The sequence below is a fragment of the Dreissena polymorpha genome, chromosome 7, assembly GCF_020536995.1.
Source record: "Dreissena polymorpha isolate Duluth1 chromosome 7, UMN_Dpol_1.0, whole genome shotgun sequence".
NCBI lineage: Eukaryota > Metazoa > Mollusca > Bivalvia > Myida > Dreissenidae > Dreissena > Dreissena polymorpha.
Window position 1 is genome coordinate 38,757,366 of NC_068361.1, and position 22,242 is coordinate 38,779,607.

Here is a 22,242-nt window from a genome sequence, read left to right on the forward strand (position 1 = left end):
GCCTGACCCACCATCAATCAAAAGGTATAGTGTGGAGAAAAGGATACAACTCAATGATCTTGTTTCTCAGGTCAGACTGTGTCCCAGTAGACGGAAGGGAGAAGGTGGTGTCTGGTCGCCGACCCAGACCTTTGGTTAACAACTCTGTGTGATTCACTGTTGTTGTTGATGTGTAGAGCGGGTGGTCGAGCGCACAGGTCTTGAACCTTACGATGGTGGATCTTCGTCTGTCACCTGTGGGTTGTCGGCGGATCGGGGCCCTCCTTGGCCGTGCGGGTGTCACATATCTTTGAGGTCTCGCTATTGTGGGAAGCGCAGATATCAGCTCTTGTCCATGCTGAACCAAGGTCTGACGGCTGAAGTCAGACACCTGACTCATGGCGGTACTCAGGTGTCTTCTGAACAGATCGGCTGAAATATAAATTACTAGAAATTATAGGAACAATTCCTTAATTAAACTAATATATGAACAAACAAGTATTGAAAGTACCTAAAAGATTTTTTTTGTATATTCTTAATTGTCAAAAATAGCAAAAGCCATGAGTCCTTTAATAGGACTGACCATAGATCTTTCAAGCCCTCACCTTCTTAAAGAGGTTTGTAAGGGACTACTAGGAAATACTTCACACAAAATATCTAAGCTTTGGGCCGTGTATTTAGTTTAGGAGGAGAAATTGTTGATGACGACGGACGACGGACACAAGGGATTAAAAGCCCACCTTGTGGCTACGTGACAGGTGAGGTAAAAAACACAAAAAATGTTTCTTCCAATGAAACTTTTCAAATTTTTTAAATATTAATTGAGATGCGTAAATACTTATACATCAGAAGAAAAAAAGGGGTCACCGATTAAATGTTCATCTCTCCTGTGACTTTATTACACATTCACTTTATTTCATGCGATATACATGTTCCCTTATACAGTGTTGTAATGAAGTTACACTGTGTTTAAAGTGATATTATGGGCATATAACAGTTAATAGGTGCCAATCGCAACCGTTGTTTATTTTTAGTGATTTCACTACCTATACACTTATATTTGTTCACGCAGCTTCAACCTACTAAACAATAGTTAACTACTAAAGCAATATCCTGTAAAGATGAAAATAATGCATTTGAATATCAACCGTACTTTCGTTTTGAAAACTGACGACAGAAATTATATGATACACAATGTGAATCAAAATGTAATTTTAGTGCAGATTTGTTCATACGACACAAATACACTATTTTGTTTTACGGATCATTTCGGCTTAGATGACTCACCAGGCATGTAAAATATCAAATATTATATATATTTTTTACAAACAACTGGTAGCAAGATGAGTTGCAGATAATTGGTCAGTAAGCACATTTTAACTAACTATTTTCACCGGTCGATTCTTTTTAGCCAAATTCAACAGGGAGCAAGAGCTGTCAGAGGACAGCGCGCTCGACTATTCAAGTACTTGACAGTATAACGTAAGCCATCATGGGGAAATTGTTAATATTTAATAATTTATTAGACGATCTTTCAAAAAAAAAGAAAAAAGTGGGTGTAGGGGGTTATGAAGGGAATATAATGGGGGGTGTGGTCATTTATTAGACGATCTTTCAAAAAAAAAAAGGAAAAAAATATTTTTGGGGGGTAGGGGGGTGAAACGGGGGTATAATGTGGGGTGTGGTCATTTAATAGATGATCTATCAAAAATAAAAAAATATATAAAAAAATGGGAGGGGGGAGGTGGGAGGAGGGGGGGGAGCAGGGACTCTGGGTTGGGGCGTGGGAAATTGTTTGGGTGGGATCCATTGTGGTATTCAGGTAAGTGTTGTTTTGTCAAAGTATTAATAATATCTGATCATAAATAAAGCAGTTATGGCAATGTAAGCAAAATGTTGTCTGCTCTAGTTTATAGGTTGAGGTCATGTTGGTTAACAAGTGTGCAAAATATAAAAGCAATATGTCAAAGGACATAGGTAATATTTGGGGTAGTACGCAAACTTTAACATAGATTAATCAATACGCATATTCTAAGTAAAAAGGGGCAATAATTCTGTCAAAATGCTTGTCAGTCTTGTTTATAGGTTGGGGTCATGTTGGTTAACAAGTATGCAAAATATTTAAGCAAAATGTCAATGGACATACAAATTTTTGGGGTAGTACGCAAACTTTAACAAGTGCACGCTAACGCCGACGCCGGGGTGAGTAGGATAGGTCCACTATATTTATTTCTTATATAATAGTCGAGCTAAAAGTGTCCATAGTATCACTTTAAATACAATTTACATACCCTATTTTAATCAATTTTACTAAAAGTATGTTTTTTTATCTAATTTTGGGGAAAGTGCCTGGCCTTTTTTGAGGGGAAAAAAACCTTGCGAAACGCCGGATTTTGGGGAAACTAATTGCGCGAAACGCCGGAGTTATGGGAAAATAAGGAAAGTCAATTTAACATATTTTTCTGTTTTTAAAACAAATACAAGGCAACAGATAATTTCAGTATACAATATTTTTCCTATTGTCTACACTGAATCAGGTAAACTTATATATTTTGAGGTTAAAAAATAAAAAAAATTGTGAGGGGAAAATGCAATCTAGAGGAAAATTTACCAGCTGAAGGGAAAAAATCCGAGGGGAAAGGGCCGATTTTCGGCGGGTCACAAAGAAGGAAAAAAAACTGGACAGTCACAATTTTCCAAATAGTGTCTTAGATAAATCAGCAATATTGAAAAAAACACACTAATATTATTATGTCTTAGATATTAAAAATTTGCCAAACAAACTTCCAAGTATGAAGACATGCTCAGAAAATTTATGCTCCTACATCAACAGACTTTTTTCTAGGATTTGAGAAAATGACCTGGTGACCAAGTTTTTTGACAGAACATGACCCACTTTCAAATTTGACCTACATTTCACTGAGATAAACATTCTGACTAACTTTCATATAATCAGGGAAAACGGTTGACAAAAATTGTCAACACAATATATTAAGCAGTATTGAAGATATAAGGTATACTTGAAAAAGTTGCGCTACACCTGAGTGTAATGCCAACGGCACACAAGTACAGTAGCCCTTCGTATTCTCCAACTAGATAAGCTAAAAATATATACCTATTTAGTGTTTACAACGTATTTGTACAATTTAACTTATATACCTAGTTTTACAAAAATTGTGCCTTGCAGAAAGCTTACATCAAAATGCTGACACATGCACAGACAGCATACAATGCACTTAATAGCCAACCTTGTTTCAGTTTCAACAAGACTGCATTTATTTGGCATTGAAATGTGAGGGATAAACAATTCGACCAAAGATCATGAAGATTGAAGCAAAAATACAGCCACTATAATGTTCACAACATTTATTTAGTATTTGACATATGACCTAGTTATTGACCCAATGTTCGAACTTTACTTAGAAATTTATTTTTTTACCCAATATCATAGAGATCATGGAGATTGAAGCAAAACTGTGGCCACAAGGGTCTTTATAAGGTTTTCCAATTATTTGACCTAATGACCCAAATTCACAGTTGACCTTCAGATCACCCATATAAACATGTTGGCCAAAGAACATGTTGATTTAAGCCAAAATATGGCAACTAGAGTGTGAACAAGGTTTTTCTATTATTTGATCAAGTGACCATGTTTTTAACCCAACATGACCAAGATTCTAACTTGACCTTAAGATCATCAAAATAAACATTGTGACCAAATATCCTGAAGATTGAAACAATGATCACAGAAGTATTTACAAAGTTTTTTTTATTTTTAGCTCTGGTTGCCATCTTGGTCATCAGATTGGATTTATTTGGACAATTTTGGTAGAGGGCCACACAAGGAAAATTCCTGTCAAGTTTGGTTTACATTGGCGAAGTGGTTTTTGAAAAGATTTTTTTTAATGTGGGACGGACAAACAAACAGATGGACACACAAGACAAACACTATATGCCACCGCATCGCAGATGCTGCGGCGGAATATAAAGCCAGGTTAGTTAATAATCTATTTTCGTGCTCAAGTCTATAGAATTCAAATTATTTGGATTACTAACCGGCTGCTGTATCTGTTAGGACATCCCGGACTTGCTCTGTGGCGTTGTCTGTAACATTCTGTGTAGTCTCTGACATGATCTGTAAAATACCCGGTATAATGTTAAAATATTATTTTTTCCAAATTTGAAAAATCACTTTTTCAAAACATAATAATTATTAGAAAACATATGACATCAATACAACTTCTTATGCCCATATATTTGGTGAGTTTTGTTGTATTTTGTGATAATTATTATTTGCATAAGCCAGAGGTTAATACCACCACACCAGGTCAATAAATACGCACAATATCTATGTGTTAGCAGTCAATATTCTCATAATTTGGTAAAAATGATAATCATAATTATGTTCAATGTTAGTTATCTCTAAAACTGCTAACTCATGATTGTAGATCTATATTTTTTAAAGTGAGACATATTTTGAAAACATCAAATTGAAGATTACAATAAGATGTTATATAAAAGTTCTTCTGAGGGGTTCCTTTTAAATTAGTATCTATACATTAAATTGATTATGAATGTGCACTAAAATCTTAAACTTTTCATTTTCATATAAATACCCAGAATTATCATAAAGGTTCATTCATATGAAATGTCTATTCAAAAACCTATAAAGCATTAACCAACAGGTACACTCCCAACATGTTCATTGATTGTAGCGCTTCTGATTATCTAAAATTGTACATGCTTGAAATAAAAATATGAAATTAATAAATTGTAATCATGATTTCATTTTATTTTTGGTGTCAGTTTAGTTGATAAACAAGGTAGCAAGACACTTCAACCCCTTGACACTTTGACCCCTACCCATTTTAGAAGACTCTTCGACCCCTTGACACTTCTACCCCTATTTTCAATATTTTTGTTGAAGACACATAGACTCCTGTTTATTTTAATCAAGACTCTTGGACCCTGAATCCAAACACTACATTAGCAATTAATTTTGTACTTTTGGGCTGTGATTATTCTTTTTTAAATTCAGCAATACATGAACTTAGAAAGTACATGAGAAATTAGATATTTATCAACACTAAAATTTGCAATGTATAGTTATATTAATTACTTTGTGCTTCTTAGTGGAACCCTAATAAGATAAGCAGCAAGAGACAAACAAACGACTTTTTAGACATCTTTATTTCTTTGATACCAGATTTCAGGTTTACTGTCTACTTATAGATTCTTTTAAGAAATTGTTTTTGTTTTGGTAATTTTCTCAATTAATGATCATAATAAGTAAATAACGGTAATATTTCATACCTATTCTCTCTCATTTGAAAAAGTATTTTCATATGATCACATAATGCATATCCTTTATTCATCACACAAATCAACTCAAATAAGAATAATTATGTTAAATATATAAAAAATTAAGCAGGGGTCAAAGTGTCTAAAAAACACAACAGGGGTCCAAGTGTCTCAAAAATAGGGGTCTATGTGTCTAAAAGGGGTTGAATTGTTATTTTTTTTTATAGAACCAAAGGGGTCTAAGTGTCAAGGGGTCGAAGTGTCTGACATTCCGAAAACAATAATAAAATTAATTGCAACAGATGTTTATGTTAATTAGCTTTATTATCAGATATAAATCATACTTTTTGCCAACCGTTGTGTAAATATACGGACAGTGAAAAGGCATTTAGTGTACGATTTATGGAATGGCAAAAAGGTCAATTATCTCCAAATGAACGTATTTAATATTTTAAGAAATCATAAAACCATCACTATTAAATAAATCAACTCATTTTTAAGGGATAAATTAGCATCAGAAACATTTGCTCACATATCAACAAATATTCATAGAAATGAAGTAATTACATTTTTATTTAATTTAAAGACATTATAATTATTATAACGATAAAACAGAGGGGTTGTGAAATCTAGCTGAAGTCACTTTGAAAAGAAAGTAGATTAACAAAAAATACATTTATAAGCTACCTAGCATAATAATATCTTACAATTTATATGGATGTATGATATAAATACAGTATGTAATTCATAGCTACGATCACTATAATTGGTCTCATATCCATTTTACAAATCAAGAAAGAATATATATACATATTAAATTAAAGTTGCATCTCCTCCGACATAAAAAGTTGTGCAATTAGTAATGCACAAAATGAAAACAAAAAATATTAACAATCAAAACTTATTTCTGTTTTCTGTTTGAATGACCTTTCCCGTTCACACATAATAATTTAAGCAATACTTCAGCCAATTAGAACCATTGAAATAAAGTTTGTGAGTAATTTGGACCAATAGAATGACTTTTCATAATATATTCACCACTAAATGGGTTCCTTTGACAATATACAAGACCAAATTGAATCTGTCAACACCCAAGAAGGACCTTTGCATGTGTGACAGTTGCAGTACACAGGAAAGTGTTGACACAAAACACAAACTCATGTTATCAAAACATTTCATGTTTGGAAACCCTTTTTGCTTAGAATCTAGCACATTTCAAAGGTGCTAATACATGATCAGGTCAAAGTGACATTAAAAAATCTTCAAAAGCATATAAGCATTAACAATATTTAAGATATGCATTAAAGCAACACATGGAAAAATCATTGTTGAACATTTGTTAATATTGCCCTTATTATATTGATAATTAGTGCCTCTTCAAACTCTGACACTTTACCCCTTATTCCATGCATATCATCACACAAAAAAACATGAATTGTTCAAAGGTTCCCATTCATACCAATATATTCCAAAAAGATTTTGCTTCCTTTTTATTTTAATTTAAGCATCCAAGGTTACTGAAAACAAACAGTAATTTTGGCACAAAATGCTTAATAAATAAAAAAAACAATTTCTTTCTCAATTATATATATGAATTATTAACAGATAAACTTGAGCTCATAAAGTTAATGTTTACCATTATATATAAGCACTTCATTATGATTTTGCAACATTTGAATATATACTACACCTAAAGTGAAATTATGGAAATTTTTCACTGAAAAGCATATTTTTTAATTTTTTCCTATATAAGTCTTTGTAAGAGAAACAGTGACCCCGGGCCGGGGCCTTTTTGGACCCCAGGGGCATTATTTATATAACTTTTGTAGAGGACAACTAGCCAATGCTACATACCAAATATCTAAGCTCTGGGACTTATATAGATTCTGACAAGAAGATTTTGAAGTTTTTACTATGAAAATCTATTTTTAGCTGCAGCTGTTAACTTCTTATGCATGAATGGCCAGAATGATTTATATAATTTTTGTAGAGAACCACCCAAGGTCCATTCTGGTAAAGTTTTATCAAAATCCACCCAGTAGTATGTGAGGAGATGTTGTTTAAAAGAAATTGTTGATGACGAAAGCCGCAGGATCCTTAAAGCTTGAATCCCAGACAATCCCTCCCACGGACAATAAATCCTACGCTAATTTGACAACGCGGACAATCGCTCTCATGGACAATAAATCCTACGCTAATTTGACAACGCGGACAATCGCTCTCATGGACAATAAATCCTACGCTAATTTGAAAACGCGGACAATCGCTCTCATGGACAATAAATCCTACGCTAATTTGACAACGCAGACAATCGCTCCCACGGACAATAAATCCTATGCTAATTTGACAACGCGGACAATCGCTCCCACAGACATTAAATCCTACGCTAATTTGACAACGCGGACAATCGCTCCTACATTTTTTGACAACCTGGACAATAGCTCCAACATTATTTTAACAAGATGGACATTCCCTCCTATATTATTTTGACAATCGGACAATCGCTCCTACATTATTTTGACAATCTGGACAATTGTTCCTATGTAATTCCTATCAGGGACAATCTTTCTTAAATTAAAGTTCAGGCCCGTAGCCAGGATTTTGAAAAGGGGGTGCGAATTTTTGTCATCGACGATTGGTATTGAGTAACAAAGTGGCGAAGGGGGTATGTGCGGGAGGGGAAGTTCCTCATGGTATCGGGGGCTTTGGAGGTCCTACCAATAGACAATTTTGAAAATGAAATGTAAGCTCCTGCATACTGGTCACTTTTTAACTGTATTTAGAGACTGAAGTTATAGAGCATTTTATATGAAATTGCACTTTCATTTACCATACTCATTGACTTAGCGACATGAATATGATATAAAATGTATACCCCACCACTTTTTTCAAGAACCACCTAATTTCGATCAGTCACAGAAATATATCTTTTTATACGGTGTTAAACCCTACACTTGTATGCGATAACATGCACACTGATGTACAGAAAGGAGATATGCACATATTTACATTTATATACATTTATCCACAATGCAATATGAAAAACAAAACACATAACAATGAAAAGAAACACTGATGTTTATTTATACACACAGCTGGATGTGTACAAGTCAATAATGATTATTCACCACGCATCCTAGTGCCAAGACAAATTCGATGCCCAACACTCGGATCTAATTGTATGAACCAATTGCCGTGGCGTTAAAATACTGTGGGAACGACTGTCCAGGTTGTCAAAATAATGTATGAGTGACTGTCCGGGTAGTCAAAATAATAAAATATTGTATGAACGATTGCCGGGTTTGTAAAAATAATGCAACTGTCCAGGTTTACAAAACAGCATAGGAGCGAACGTCCGCCGTGTCAAAATTAGCATAGGAGCGATTGTCTGTGGGAGCGATTGTCTGGATACCTTAAAGCTTATCGTGTCACTGCTTGACATGTGAGCTAAAAAAGAGGACCCTGTATCGCTCACCTAAAATTCATTGTTCCAAGTTGACCTTCTAGACAGTCAACAGACTTTTTGTATTATTGGACCTAGAGACCTAGTTTTTGATAACCTATCACATTCTTTCAAACTCTATCTAGATTTCACTGAGAAGAACATTCTGACCAATTTTCATGAAGATCAGGACGAAAGTGTGACCCCTAGAGTGTAAACTTATTTGTTCCTGTGATGTGTCCTGTTGACCTTGTTTTAAATTGCATATGACCCACTTTCTAACTTAGCCTTATATTCATAGTGATGAACATTCTGAACAATGTTCATGAAGATCAGAAAGAAAATGTGACCTCTATAGTGTTAACAGACTTTTTCTATGTTTTGACCTTGTGACCTAGTTTGTTACCTCACATGGCCAACTTTCAAACTTGCCCAAGATTTCATTCAGAAGAACATTCTGTTCTATTTTCATGAAGATCAGAAAGAAAATGATACCTCCAGAGTTTGGGTTGTTTACCCTCAGGACTTCGGTTAGAAACCATTGCCCGAGCACACTGCTTAACATAAAACTCTACGTTTAAGAATCCGAACACGGCTATAATATGGTCAGCCTGACTTTACTGGGCTGTACCATTTATAATACAACAATAGATTGCAGTGTTGATGCGCAGCTTCAATAAAAATCTATTGGTTTAAAAATATCTGTACTTTTCTATTTAAAAAAGCGTTAAAAACGCCGTATTCGATCAACTTAATGGACAATGTCTTGTCCAAAGCCGTTCAAAAGCGGCGTTTTCATTGGTTGAAAGTATTTAAAAGCCTGGCTCTGATTGGTTATCTCTTTCACGTCCGCGCAAAAGCAAGTAGGTCAATCCGTTTTGAGATGTAAAATTCTTACAAAGAACGCATTGAAATGGCGTCCGCTCATGCACGGACGTAAAAGAGACAACCAATCATATTGTATGGCGTCTGCTCTTTTGCACTTTTAAAATGTAAACAAAGCAGAATTTCATTAAGAAATTTATGAAACAAGAAGGAATAATTACATCCATTAATACTTGAATCGATTTGAATTTAATATGATTGGTATATATTATAAAACCACTATGAAGATGTTATATTAATATTATTGTTATTATTATTATTACTATATTATGTATGTTGTTTGAGTTGAAAAGAGAGACAAGGAGAGGAATAGCCCAATTTTTATAAGTATTGATGGTGAAAACACATACTATTTATTATATGTGGTATCATCATTACTAGACCCATTGTTCGGTATTTACTGCAATGGGTTGTTTGAGTCTTGAAACTTTGTGATCTGTGTTTTAAATGTCAAAATCCAAATAGGATTACTTTTTATATAATGTTTATAGAAAAGAAAAGGAATACACGGATGTGTAATATGTTTGTAAAACAAAAACAAATAATAATATTTAAGGATTTTTCAGATCACAAAGTGGTTTAACATTGCCACTATGTATTTACATAAATAATAAAGTATCAAAATTAGGTGTATATTTAAGGTTTAAATTTAATGTCATACAACAAGATCTAGGCAGTGGGAAAATGTGACTATTTACAACATCAATTAGTAGGAAAGTTAGAGCCTGGTTGAATAGCTCTCATATGAAAAGAGAATTTGCATGTAGTCATGCAGTTATATGGAAAATTGTAATTGTAATTGTGTATATGATTATGTATGTGGCTCAATATTAAACACTTGCAGACAGGGAATATATCCGTAATGCTCCAACATAAGACCCTGTCTGTATGGAACTTAAAGAGGATTGGGCTATGGAGAAGAAAGTCCCCCCAGAGTGGCGTTAAAACAATATTTAAAAGTGAAATTTGTAAAAACCCTTATATAATAAGGGTAATAACTTACGTGTCGCCAACTGGTCACCTTTATAGGGCCACATATGAATCATGAGTAAAACAATGTGCTTTACAGTTAAAAAGGAGACAAAACAACTAAATTTGTACAAAAAGTACATTATTTACAATATGTACAGTACTATATGCATTTATATATATATAAAAAATACAAGTTGCCACCCTGGAGGGTTGAAAGAAGAAGAGATTTGGAAGTGTAGGCTGGAGTGAATAGGGGAATAGCCAGCAGGGGCGATGCCCCTAGGTTGAACTTAAGAAGGTAATTGTGGGGATGGGGTCTACAACAGTTGTTTTCCCAGGACCCGAGGGAGTGCACGGTAAATGAAAAATAGTTTGAATACAATTGAAGGAAATAAAAAAAGCGTGATATAAAATTGGTAAAAAGACCAGATATTACATAAATGCAGGAAAAAACCCACACAAAGCTCTTATCCAACCAATATTTATAAATTGGGGATAACAATAGAAGAAATAGTATTGAAGAACCTTATCTGCTATGTAAAATAGCAATTAAACACAGAACCGAGGCAATTTGCTACTTAAAATTAGCAATTTAATATAAAATAAGGAATTTGCTTTATAAAATAGCAATTTTAACAAGAATAAATGTAATACAAGGTACAAAGTTAAAGTGCTATGATGTAGAAATAGCAATATAAAGAAAATGTAAAAGCAATTTTCTATATAAAATAGCAGTTTCACACAAAAATAAGGAAATTTGCTATACAAAATAGCAATTTTAACAAGATTTAATGTATTACAAGGTACAACAAGAGCACCGCCTTGCGGGTGCAGACCGCTCATCTATTTTCTTTTTAAAGGTGAAGGGACTCTCAATTTCAATCACAAAGGATCCGAGGGAGGGGTGGAGTGAAGAGGGGTGTATAGTGTGGGGGTGTGGACATTTATTACATTATCTTCCAAAAATGCGGGAAAAAAATGCAAAAAAAAAATGGGGGGGTGGGGGTGGGGGATTCTTGGATGCGATGGTTGGACGGTATTTCAAAAATAAAATAATAAAAATAAATATTTGTGTTTTTTAACCGTTTCAAAAAAAATGGGGGGGGGGGGGTGGGTGGGGGTTGGGTGGGAGTGGGGTGGGGGGGATGGCACGGGGGATGGTTTGGGTGGAGTCTATTGTGGTATGTCATGTAAGAGTAGTTTTGTCAAAGTATCAATCAAATCTAATCATAAATAATGAAGTTATGGCAATTTAAGCAAAATTTAATAAGTTGATCTTGAGAGTCAAGGTCATTCAAAGGTCAAGGTAAAATTCAACTTGCCAGGTACAGTAACCTCATGATAGCATGAAAGTATTTGAAGTTTGAAAGCAATAGCCTTGATACTTTAGAAGTAAAGTGGATCTTAACACAAAATTTAACCATATATTCAAAGTTACTAAGTCAAAAAGGGCCATAATAACGTAAAAATGACAACTTGTCCTTTTACTGTACCCTTATGCTAGTTTGCGAGTGTTCCAAGTATGAAAGCAATCTATGTTACTTTAGGGGTAAAGTGGACCAAAACACAAAACTTAACCAAATTTTCAATTTTTTAAGTATTAAGGGCCCATAATTCCGTCCAAATGCCAGTCAGAGTTACATAACTTTGCCTGCACAGTCCCCTTATGATAGTTAATAAGTGTTGCAAGTATGAAAGCAATAGCTTTGATACTGTAGGAATAAAGTGGACCTAAACACAAAACTTAACCATATTTTCAATTTTCTAAGTATAAAAAGGGCACATAATTCTGTCAAAATGCCAGTCAGAATTACATAACTTTGCCTGCACAGTCACCTTATGATAGTTAGTAAGTGTTGCAAGTATGAAAGCAATAGCTTTGATACTTAAAGAATAAAATGGACCTAAACACAAAACTTTACCAAACTTTTCAATTTTCTAAGTATAAAAAGGGAACATAATGCTGTCAAAATGCACGCCAGAGTTATCTAACTTTGCCTGCCCAGTCCCCTCATGATAGTAAGTAAGTATACCAAGTTTGCATGCTAAAGCATTGATACTTTCTGAGAAAAGTGGACCTAAACTCAAAACTTAACTGGACGCCAACGCAGACGCCAAGGTGATGACAATAGCTCTTTTTTTTTTCCAAAAATAGATGAGCTAAAAATTGCTATGATGGAAAAATAGCAATATTAACAAAACCTACAATAATACCAAGGAATTGGTATTACCCTGAATAGGGCTAAATAAGGGTTTTGCAAGGTATAAGTCCCTGCACCGTGCACTCAAGTCCGACATGCCTCTTCGAGTTTGAAGGGGAAAGGGTGGGGTGTCAAAGGGGAAGAGAGGGGGTGCAATGCAGCCAACAATCCCAGGTAACTGGACAGCCTCGTCCTTTCTTATAATAAGAACTGCCATAAAATATGGTTATATTAAGGATGTTCGATTGTTTCGTGATTTTTTAAAAAAATATCCAGAATACTATAATTTTTTGTAGGGTGATTAATGGATATGTATCTGAAATAAATATCAAATAAAAAAGGAGGGTCACCGTGAATAATTTTGAGATATTGACGGTTTTTAAATGCCATGTGCGTTTGAGAAAAGGTCATTTTTGCGGGGCATAAAATTGGGGGTACGGTAAAACGTTTGTGTGTAAAACATTTTAAATGGACTAGTAATATTGAGATTGTATTACATCAGCAACTGTAACCTATGTATTATCATACTGAACACATTTAAAACCAAAAATATTGGAAATCGTAAAAAGTAATGAGACATAAGTATGACTAGTTTTTTGTTTGTTTTGAACTTTTTATTGCACAGTTAAAAAATCGATGACATACAATACAGATACAAATTTCTGTTGATGTAATTTTCATATTCATTTGAAGTTCTCAATAATTAAAGTAAACTAGCTTAGCATAAAAATGAAGTAAAGAAATTGATAGGTCACCGTGGATTTTTTTGGCTACAGACCTTTTAATATGGACTTAATTTCAAAAATATAATTACTCACATTGTAATAGTAATTAAAACAAATCTATATAATATCTGCTCCATAACAAATAAAATTATCAACTGAAATTTGATACACGTAGAAATATTTATTATATACATACTTATGGAAATATTTCAGATGTAACACATGAAAAAAACATGTTGATGTTCAAATAAACATCTTCAATAACCCCACCCACCTGTTACCCATGTTAAGTACAGTCCGTGGGCACCTCCCGTGTGCAAAAAAGAGTGAAAGCTAATTTATATATCAATTTTTAGGTAAATGTCTGAAGTGTCAGAAAATTTTGGGTGGACGTGCCGCGTGATGGTACGTTTTTTGTATTGTGTAATTGTGTTTGGTTGCCATAGCAACAGTTTCGAAATACTTCTATTACCAGTTTAAGTGCTAAAAAGGTCCCTTAATCATTTTTTATTCTGGTTTTATGATATTAAATTACTTTATCACAAAAATATTTTAAATGAGATCACACACACGCGATTAATGATGGTAAACTGTACTAGTATTCGGATAAATTGAAATTGGGATAGCATTCAAATTACTGTTGACTATTGCATACGTGTTTGATATAGGAGACACACTTTTATCATAAGTAAGGTTTCAAATATAAGATTGACATAGAATCAATGGGGTTTATTCATTAGTTTCATAATGTATAACAAATGTGTGTAAACCTGTAACAGATAAAAGTGAATGGTTGTATAATGATCACCTTGTAATTACAATATAAAACTATGGAATAATACAATACTTCATTAAACAACGGTATGATTAACACAAACCATCGCTTGTGTACATAACTGAGCTGTTATCAAATTCGACTAAGAGCCATGTACACACATTACATTTTACACCATAAGATAAATACAATACAAATACATTGCTTTCAAGCTATAATTAATGTAAAATTTACATATCAACATTGTGCATGTACTACACATTTGCACTGAATATGTGACAAACATGAGTAAATATGTAACAGAGTCAGTCAACTATATGATATATAGCATTATATTTTTTGCATTCTAAATAATCAAAATACAAAAAAAGAAATATAACTTGAGTCACCAACAGTCGGTCGTCATTATTTAAGACTATATATATATAACTTAATATTTATAAATAATGTTATGTTTACATAATTAACTATGTATATTAAAATTGCAACAATGGACAAATATATGTATATGACTGTATAATTATCACAATGCATTAATAATAAGTAATAAGACACAATATTAATCACATTAAGTAATAAGACAGAAACTTCTCATTTTTTAACAAGACTTCCAAACTGTCACAAGATACGCCCGTTCGAAGGTTTTGGACACCATGCTCAATGCTTGAAATGCACTAAGTGACCTCGAGACCTAGTTATCGACCCGGCATGACCCATATTTGAGCTTGACCTAGATATCATTTAGACGTAACATCAGACTAAATTCGGTGAAGACCAGAAGAAAACTACTTCAATTAGAGAGCGGACACCATGCTAAATGCTTGAAAAGCACTAAATGACATCCTGACCTCGTTTTTGACCCGGCATGAACCATATTTTCACTTGACCTACATATCATATAGACACAACTTCTGACCAAAATTAGGTGAAGATCGGATGAAAAAAACTTCAATTAGAGAGCGGACACCATGCTAAATGCTTGAAATGCACTAAGTGACCTCGTGACCTCGTTTTTGACCCTGCATGATCCATATTTGAACTTGACCTACATATCATCTAGACACAACTTCTGACCAAATTAGTTGAAGATCGGGTGAAAACTACTTCAATTAGAGAGCGTACACCATGCTAAATGCTTGAAATGCACTAAGTAAACTCGTGACTTCGTTTTTGACCCTGCATGACCCATATTCGAACTTGACCTACATATCATCTAGACACAACTTCTGACCAAATTAGGTGAAGATCGGATGAAAACTACTTCAATTAGAGAGCGAACACCATGCTAAATGCTTGAAATGCACTAAGTGACCTCATGACCTGGTTTTTGACCCTGCATGACCCATATTTGAACTTGACCTACATATCATCTAGACACAACTTCTGACCAAATTAGGTGAAGATCGGATGAAAACTACTTCAATTAGAGAGCGGACACCATGCTAAATGCTTGAAATGCACTAAGTGACCTCGTGACCTAGTTTTTGACCCGGCATGACCCATATTTAAACTTGATCTACATATCATCTAGACACAACTTCTGACCAAATTTGGTGAAGATCGGGTGAAAACTACTTCAATTAGAGAGCGGACACCATGCTTAATTTGAAATGCACTAAGTGACCCCGTGACCTAGTTTTTGATCAAGCATGACCCATATTCGAACTTGACCTAGATATTGTCTAGACACAACTTCTGACCAAGTTTGGTGAAAATTTGATGAAAACTATTTGAATTAGAGAGCGGACACTGCTGTGGACGCCGCCCGCCCGCCAAGGGTGAAACTATAATATGTCCCGTTTTTAAAAACGGGCGTATAAAAATTGTATAGCTAGCGAAACAGATCTTTCTTGTAATGACTATACCATTATCAGTTTACCTATTGCAATATTAATATGCACTTAAATATTATTCCCAAATTGCAACAGGTGATAATTTTGTAAAATTTGTAACAATTATTTGATTGTATAATCACAATAACTAATAAAAAGAAAAAAAGGAATTTTAATTCATAATCACAATGTATAACTTACGCAAAATAAAGGAGTCAGTTAAGGTGATAATTCTTGTAAAAATTACATGTTTAAACAAGCTAAACTATACACATTTTTGTGCGTATGGAAAGGCCTTGTCCATATACACATGCATACCAAATATGAAGGTTACATCTGGAGCGACGTAGAAGTTATTTGCATTTTTCGAAACCTAAAGGCACATTTCGAAACCTAAACGAGGACCCTAAGTTCAAGGTCAATGTCAAAGGGGTCCACATTTGTGTGTGTATGGAAAGGCCTTGTCCATATACACATACATGCATACCAAATATGAAGGTTACATCTGAAGTGGCATAGAAGTTATGAGCCTTTTTTCGTAACCTAAACGCAAAGTGTGACGGAGAGACAGACGGACGGACGGTCCGATCAATATATGACCCCTTTAGTTAGTTATGATTTTGGTAAAGTCCTTCAAATCTGATCACAAATAAAGAAGTTATGGCAATTTTAGCACAATTTAATAATTTGACCTTGAGAGTCAAGGTATTTCAAAGGTCAATGTCAAATTCAACTTGCCAGGTACAGTACCCTCATGATAATAAGAAAGTATTTGAAGTTTGAAAGCAATAGCCTTGCTACTTTAGAAGTATAGTGGATCTAAACACAAAATTTAACAAAATATTAAAGTTACTTAGTCAAAAAAGGACCATAATCCCATAAATTTGCAAACCAGAATACACAACTGTACAACTGTTCCTGTACTGTCCCCTTATGATAGTTAGGGAGTGTTCCAATTCTTAAAGCAATAGCTATGATACTTTAGGTGTAAAGTGGACCAAAACACCAAATTTTCAATTTTCTAAATATAATAGGGCCATAATTCTGTCAAAATGCCAGTCAGAGTTACATAACTTTGCCTGCACAGTCCCCTTATTATGGTAAGTAAGTGTTGCAAGTATGAAAGCAATAGCTTTGATACTTAAGGAATAAAGTGGACCTTAATACAAAACTTAACTTAATTTTTAATTTTCTAAGTATAAAAAGGGAACATAATTCTTATAAAATGCTTGATTCAGCTGTCTGCTCTTGTTTATAGATTGGGTCATGTTGCTAAAGAAGTATAAAAAATATGCAAGCAATATGTCAAGGGACATAGAAAATACTTGAGGTGGTACACAAATATTAACATAGATTTATCAATAATATGCATATACTAAGTAGAACAAGCGATATGTATGTGAAACACTATGTCCCATATATTTGACATTTGACCTTGAAGGATGACCTTGACCTTCACCTTTCACCACTTAAAGTGTGCAGCTCCATGAGATACACATGCATGCCAAATATCAAGTTGCTATCTTCAATGTTGCAAAAGTGTACATTTAATAAGCGATCTTGACCCATATATTTGACCTTAGACTTTAAAGGATGACCTTGACCTTCCACCATTCAAAATGTGAAGCTCCATGAGATACACATGCATGTCAAATATGAAGTTGCTATCTTCAATATTGCAAAAGTTATGGCAAATGTTAAAGTTTTACATAAACACACAAACAAACAAACCAACAGACAGGGCAAACACAATTTGTCCCCCACTATAGTGGTGGGGGACATAAAAAGGGTCATAATTCTTATAAAATGCTTGGTACAGTTGTCTGCTCTTGTTTATAGATTAGGGTCATGTTGGTAAAGAAGTTTGCAAAATTTGAAAGCAATATGTCAAGGAACAAAGAAAATATTTGAGGTGGTACGCAAACTTTAACATTCCAACGCTCTTGCCGACGCCGGGGTGAGTAGGCTAGCTCCACTATATATATTTCATATATAGTAGTCAAGCTAAAAACAAATCAAATGTCATTTCATGACAGCATGCAGAACTTGTAAAGTATAATATAACATCCAAAATATATATATTATATTACATTTGTGAGATAACAGCTTCCAAGGTTTTTCTGTGCTACACCAGCAGCAATCCTAAAATTCAAATTAGCTGACCCAGAAAGATGAAGCTGTTTGGGAGCTTTGCTGGCTATGGACTTGTTTAGACTCTCGTTGGCTTGAGTACTGCTCAACATGCTCAATTTGGGGGCTATTTTTTTATAAGCACCAAAAACATCAAACAATGCCGCCTTCAGTGAAGGTTTGGTCAGTGGTCTTCCATAGGGAAAGGAGGAATATTTAGCAGAGCTGTTATGAATAAACCTGCACCATGTGTCATCACAGAAAGAATGATCATCAAACGCGTGTCCAACAACAGCATCCATACCACGTGAAATGCCGACAGGGTTTTGTTTATTCTGTGATATATTGTAGTTGAATAATTTAAGTAAATAGTTGATATTTTTTGTGCTTAAAGTTGGAAAGTTCTTTTGCATGCCATACAGACAATTGGCCAGATTTTTTTTCACATGATTTTTGTCAGATCTTTTCTCTACCATATGGGGAACATTGGTTTTCAGTCTTGCTGCTGTTGTGGTGTCATCATCACCCACTATCCCTGTAGCCTTAACACCTTTTTTGGCAGTTTCAATGATCATTTCAGTGACCATGTCTGGTTCCATGGCCTTTGCTGAACCACTCCAATTTATTCTACAATCGTGTAGCTTGCATGGGTCATTACCTTTTTTCTTATGCTGACTGCATACTCTGCAGGTTTTGGTACGGACTGCATATGCAAAGACCTTGCCAGTCTTCGTGCCGACCATTGAGCAGTGTCCTTGAATGATATAAGCTAACAATATGGGCATCTCGAAGCATTCTATTCATAGAGATACAAACATTTACTTATCATGAAAGTATGTCAGTCTTCAATTATTTAATATTTATTTAATGCAGATAATATTAACATTTTGGTCATTACACAACAGTAGTTAATAATGTCACCATAAATTTATAAAATTGATTTCATGCAGTTCAATTGTACATGTATTTAATTGTTTTATATAGCCTTACATTATAATTAAACAAACAAGAAGTATGGTTAGTACATGTACATGTTAGCAGTTTGTTAAAATATTTTTCACCTGATAAACTATCATACGCCCTTCCACTGCCTCTTTTCTGCCATCCTGCATCCACACTGACATCAATCTCATTGTTAGGCCTGTGAAGATATATTAAAATCATAATACAAATTTCCAAACCAAACATTTACACAGTAAAGTGTTAAACAGTGAGTCATACAAACATTACTGACAGCTGTTCATCTTCATTCATCTAAATTAAAAACAGTAAAAGTAATTTGCATAATATAATTACAATTGCCGTTGGTTTCACTAGATTACATTATTCTGATTGGCTAGAGTATATCACCTGACTGGGGTTTGTTTTTCGATGAAGCGAGTTGCCTCCACGAGGCGCACGAGGAAACCGAGCGTGGGACTACTTGGATATATTATGCCATGTAAGACATGTACATGATGGATATTGCGTATTGAAAAAGGAGGCGCTTACTAAATTCATACGCGAATTAATTCCATAAGTTGTTGGCATCTAATTTATTCATAAAGCCTTCCGCTTTATGCAAATAAAATGCAAAAACCTTCCCTTCATACATGATCAATGAAGCGAAAAAAAGAGTGTTTCACTTCTTAAGTACATAACTTAACTTACAAATTAAATAATAGATACATGTAGAAGTTAAATGAAATTTTAAAGTGAACATGATACAAACCAACATTCAAATGCACTTCTTCTTGCAAGAATGTATCGGCACTTGACTTTGCCACCTCTTCGACAGCTTGTCCAGCCTCGTTTTGTCTAATGGTAACAATAAAGAGAAATGCATGTTCAACTTGCATTAGCTGACACACAAAGCAAATTTAAACAAAAAAATTGTGTAAATATTTTAATTTAGAAAACAAGCAGTATTATTTGTGAAATAATAAGCATTGATCATAAAATTTAGATATTCATCAAATAGACATACCTTCTAATGAGCATGGTGTGGTTGACAGCGGGTATGTTTATGGTAGACAAAATACTGTTTATTTGTCTGACCCCGACACCAGCATGAACCATGGCTAAAAAGATTAATTTCATTTAAATGAACATAAAAACAATGAAATTTCTGGAGGTTTACTAGCGTTAATTATGTTGTATGATGAGTGAAGTGAAGTGGAATATAAGGGACACAATTAGAACACATAAAAAAAAAAATTAAATAACAATTATTTATAAAAAAAACAATTAATTCATTATACTATTCCATCTACAAAAATGAACATAAATGTTAAAAAGGCCTAGGGATCTACACACACACAAATAGCTAAAGCCCTTTATTTTCAAAAACAATACATATAAGATAAATTGAGAAAATTAATGGTTTGTAAAATTTCATATATATTATTAATAAACAGGGCTGCAAGAAGAAAATGAACGTATGTCACTTTCAAATAAAACTAAGGACAACCACAATCATTTAAACAAGATTATTAAATGTAGAATGTAACAGTGTCTTAGAGAGTACAGCCCTACGTGAAACGAGTATTTAGTATATTGTAACCTCAAGCTGTAGCAAGCATTGTGTCACACCGGTCTTACTGACAATAACGTAGTGACGTCACCATCTATGTATAGAATGCTGTAGCAAGCGTTTCATCGATGTAGATCACAAAGTGACGTCAAGCAATCGAATGCTTGGTTTCATTGCAGTAAATCTCGAAAATTTGTAAATGCCGAAATTGTATAGGCGCATAATCAGAACAGTCAAACTAATATGATTATAGGTGCTACCTAATTTACGGGCAAAAGCTTTTTAAGTTTTTTTGATAACCATGTATTTTTAATAAATATACGGATATATGATTGTGTTCAAAATATGATAATTGTTGCAATAATTAAGTAATGCATCCAAAAAATCAATCTTAAAACGAGTTACATGTTCCAAGCTTAAAGATCTAGCATCTTATTTTTTGTTTGTTTTCTAGCCACAGGAATTTATAGCTGGTTCGGTGTCTGTGGTATAGTGGATGGGGTGTCTGCTAACTGGCTTAGTCACTGGGAGGTCTCTGTATTGATCCTTAAAGTGGAAGCATTCTTTAGATAACCCTAAAGACATACTATGGCGTACCATTTGGGTTGAAAGTCAAGAAGACCTACACGTTAAAAAGAGAAATGTACGTCGAAGTACAATAATTGTACGTCGACATGAATATAAAATACACTTCGAAGAATATATTTGTACGTCAACGTACAATTTGTACTTTGACATACATGTTTGTACTTCTACGTACACATTTTCTGAACAGCCAATCAAAACACTAGTCTCTTGAGCCGCTTTTCCTTTAGATTTATTCATAATAAATGTTTAAAATCTCTTTTTTAGTTGAGGACAAAATGAATAAAAATATCAGAATGGCAAAAAAACAACACATAGAAGTTTCAAGTATTTATTGCATTGAAATAGATTATATACAAATTTGAAGAAGATTCAATTGTTACCTTTTTAAAATTAAAATTATTTAGGATATTGTGTGTATGAAATGATCATGCGGGGCGGAGTATCACGACCGTCCAGCGCATTACTGTGTAGGAAATTCTTAACGGTAACCAGTTACCAAGCATTAATGGGATAAATAATGTATTATAAACTCCCCGTTGGTCGTATTTTGTGATAACCATAACTTGCATAAGTCAGAGGTTAATTCCGTCACGCCAGGTCAATAAATACGCACAATATCTATGAGCTAGCGGTCGATAGTCGCATAATTTGGTATAAATTATAATAATAATAATGTTTAATAAATACGCACAATATCTATGAAAAAGCGGTCGATAATCGCATAATTCAGTATAAATAATAATAATAATAATGTTCAATATCAAAAATCTCTAAAAGCAACAGACGTAAGGTGTCTTCTGATTGGCTAATACTCAAGGGTCGGTGAAAATTGTACGTCGAAGTACATTTCTCGTTCTACTTAGTAGGTCTTGTAGACTTTCGACGTCATGGTACGTCATA

General features: G+C 34.0%; 1 protein-coding gene across 3 annotated transcripts; it reads right to left on the reverse strand.

The window, feature by feature from the left end:
• Positions 1 to 10: 10 nt before the first annotated feature.
• LOC127838944 (uncharacterized) lies at positions 11 to 20,365 on the reverse strand. Of its 3 annotated transcripts, XM_052367078.1 has the most exons (6): positions 20,209 to 20,365; positions 19,954 to 20,039; positions 19,304 to 19,383; positions 18,901 to 18,996; positions 4,036 to 4,114; positions 11 to 411 (listed from the first exon to the last, which is right to left on the reverse strand). In XM_052367078.1, exons 1-6 carry the CDS (start codon positions 20,319 to 20,321, stop codon positions 14 to 16), a joined length of 852 nt encoding a protein of 283 aa, XP_052223038.1. In that variant the 5' UTR covers positions 20,322 to 20,365; the 3' UTR covers positions 11 to 13. The 3 variants fall into 3 exon arrangements, 2 of the variants coding, with proteins under 2 accessions (XP_052223038.1, XP_052223037.1); XR_008030081.1 differs by lacking the exons at positions 11 to 411; positions 4,036 to 4,114 and adding an exon at positions 13,257 to 15,325 and having other exon boundaries at positions 15,640 to 18,996; positions 19,958 to 20,039; XM_052367077.1 differs by lacking the exons at positions 11 to 411; positions 4,036 to 4,114 and having other exon boundaries at positions 13,257 to 18,996; positions 19,958 to 20,039.
• Between the last annotated feature and the right edge of the window lie 1,877 nt (positions 20,366 to 22,242).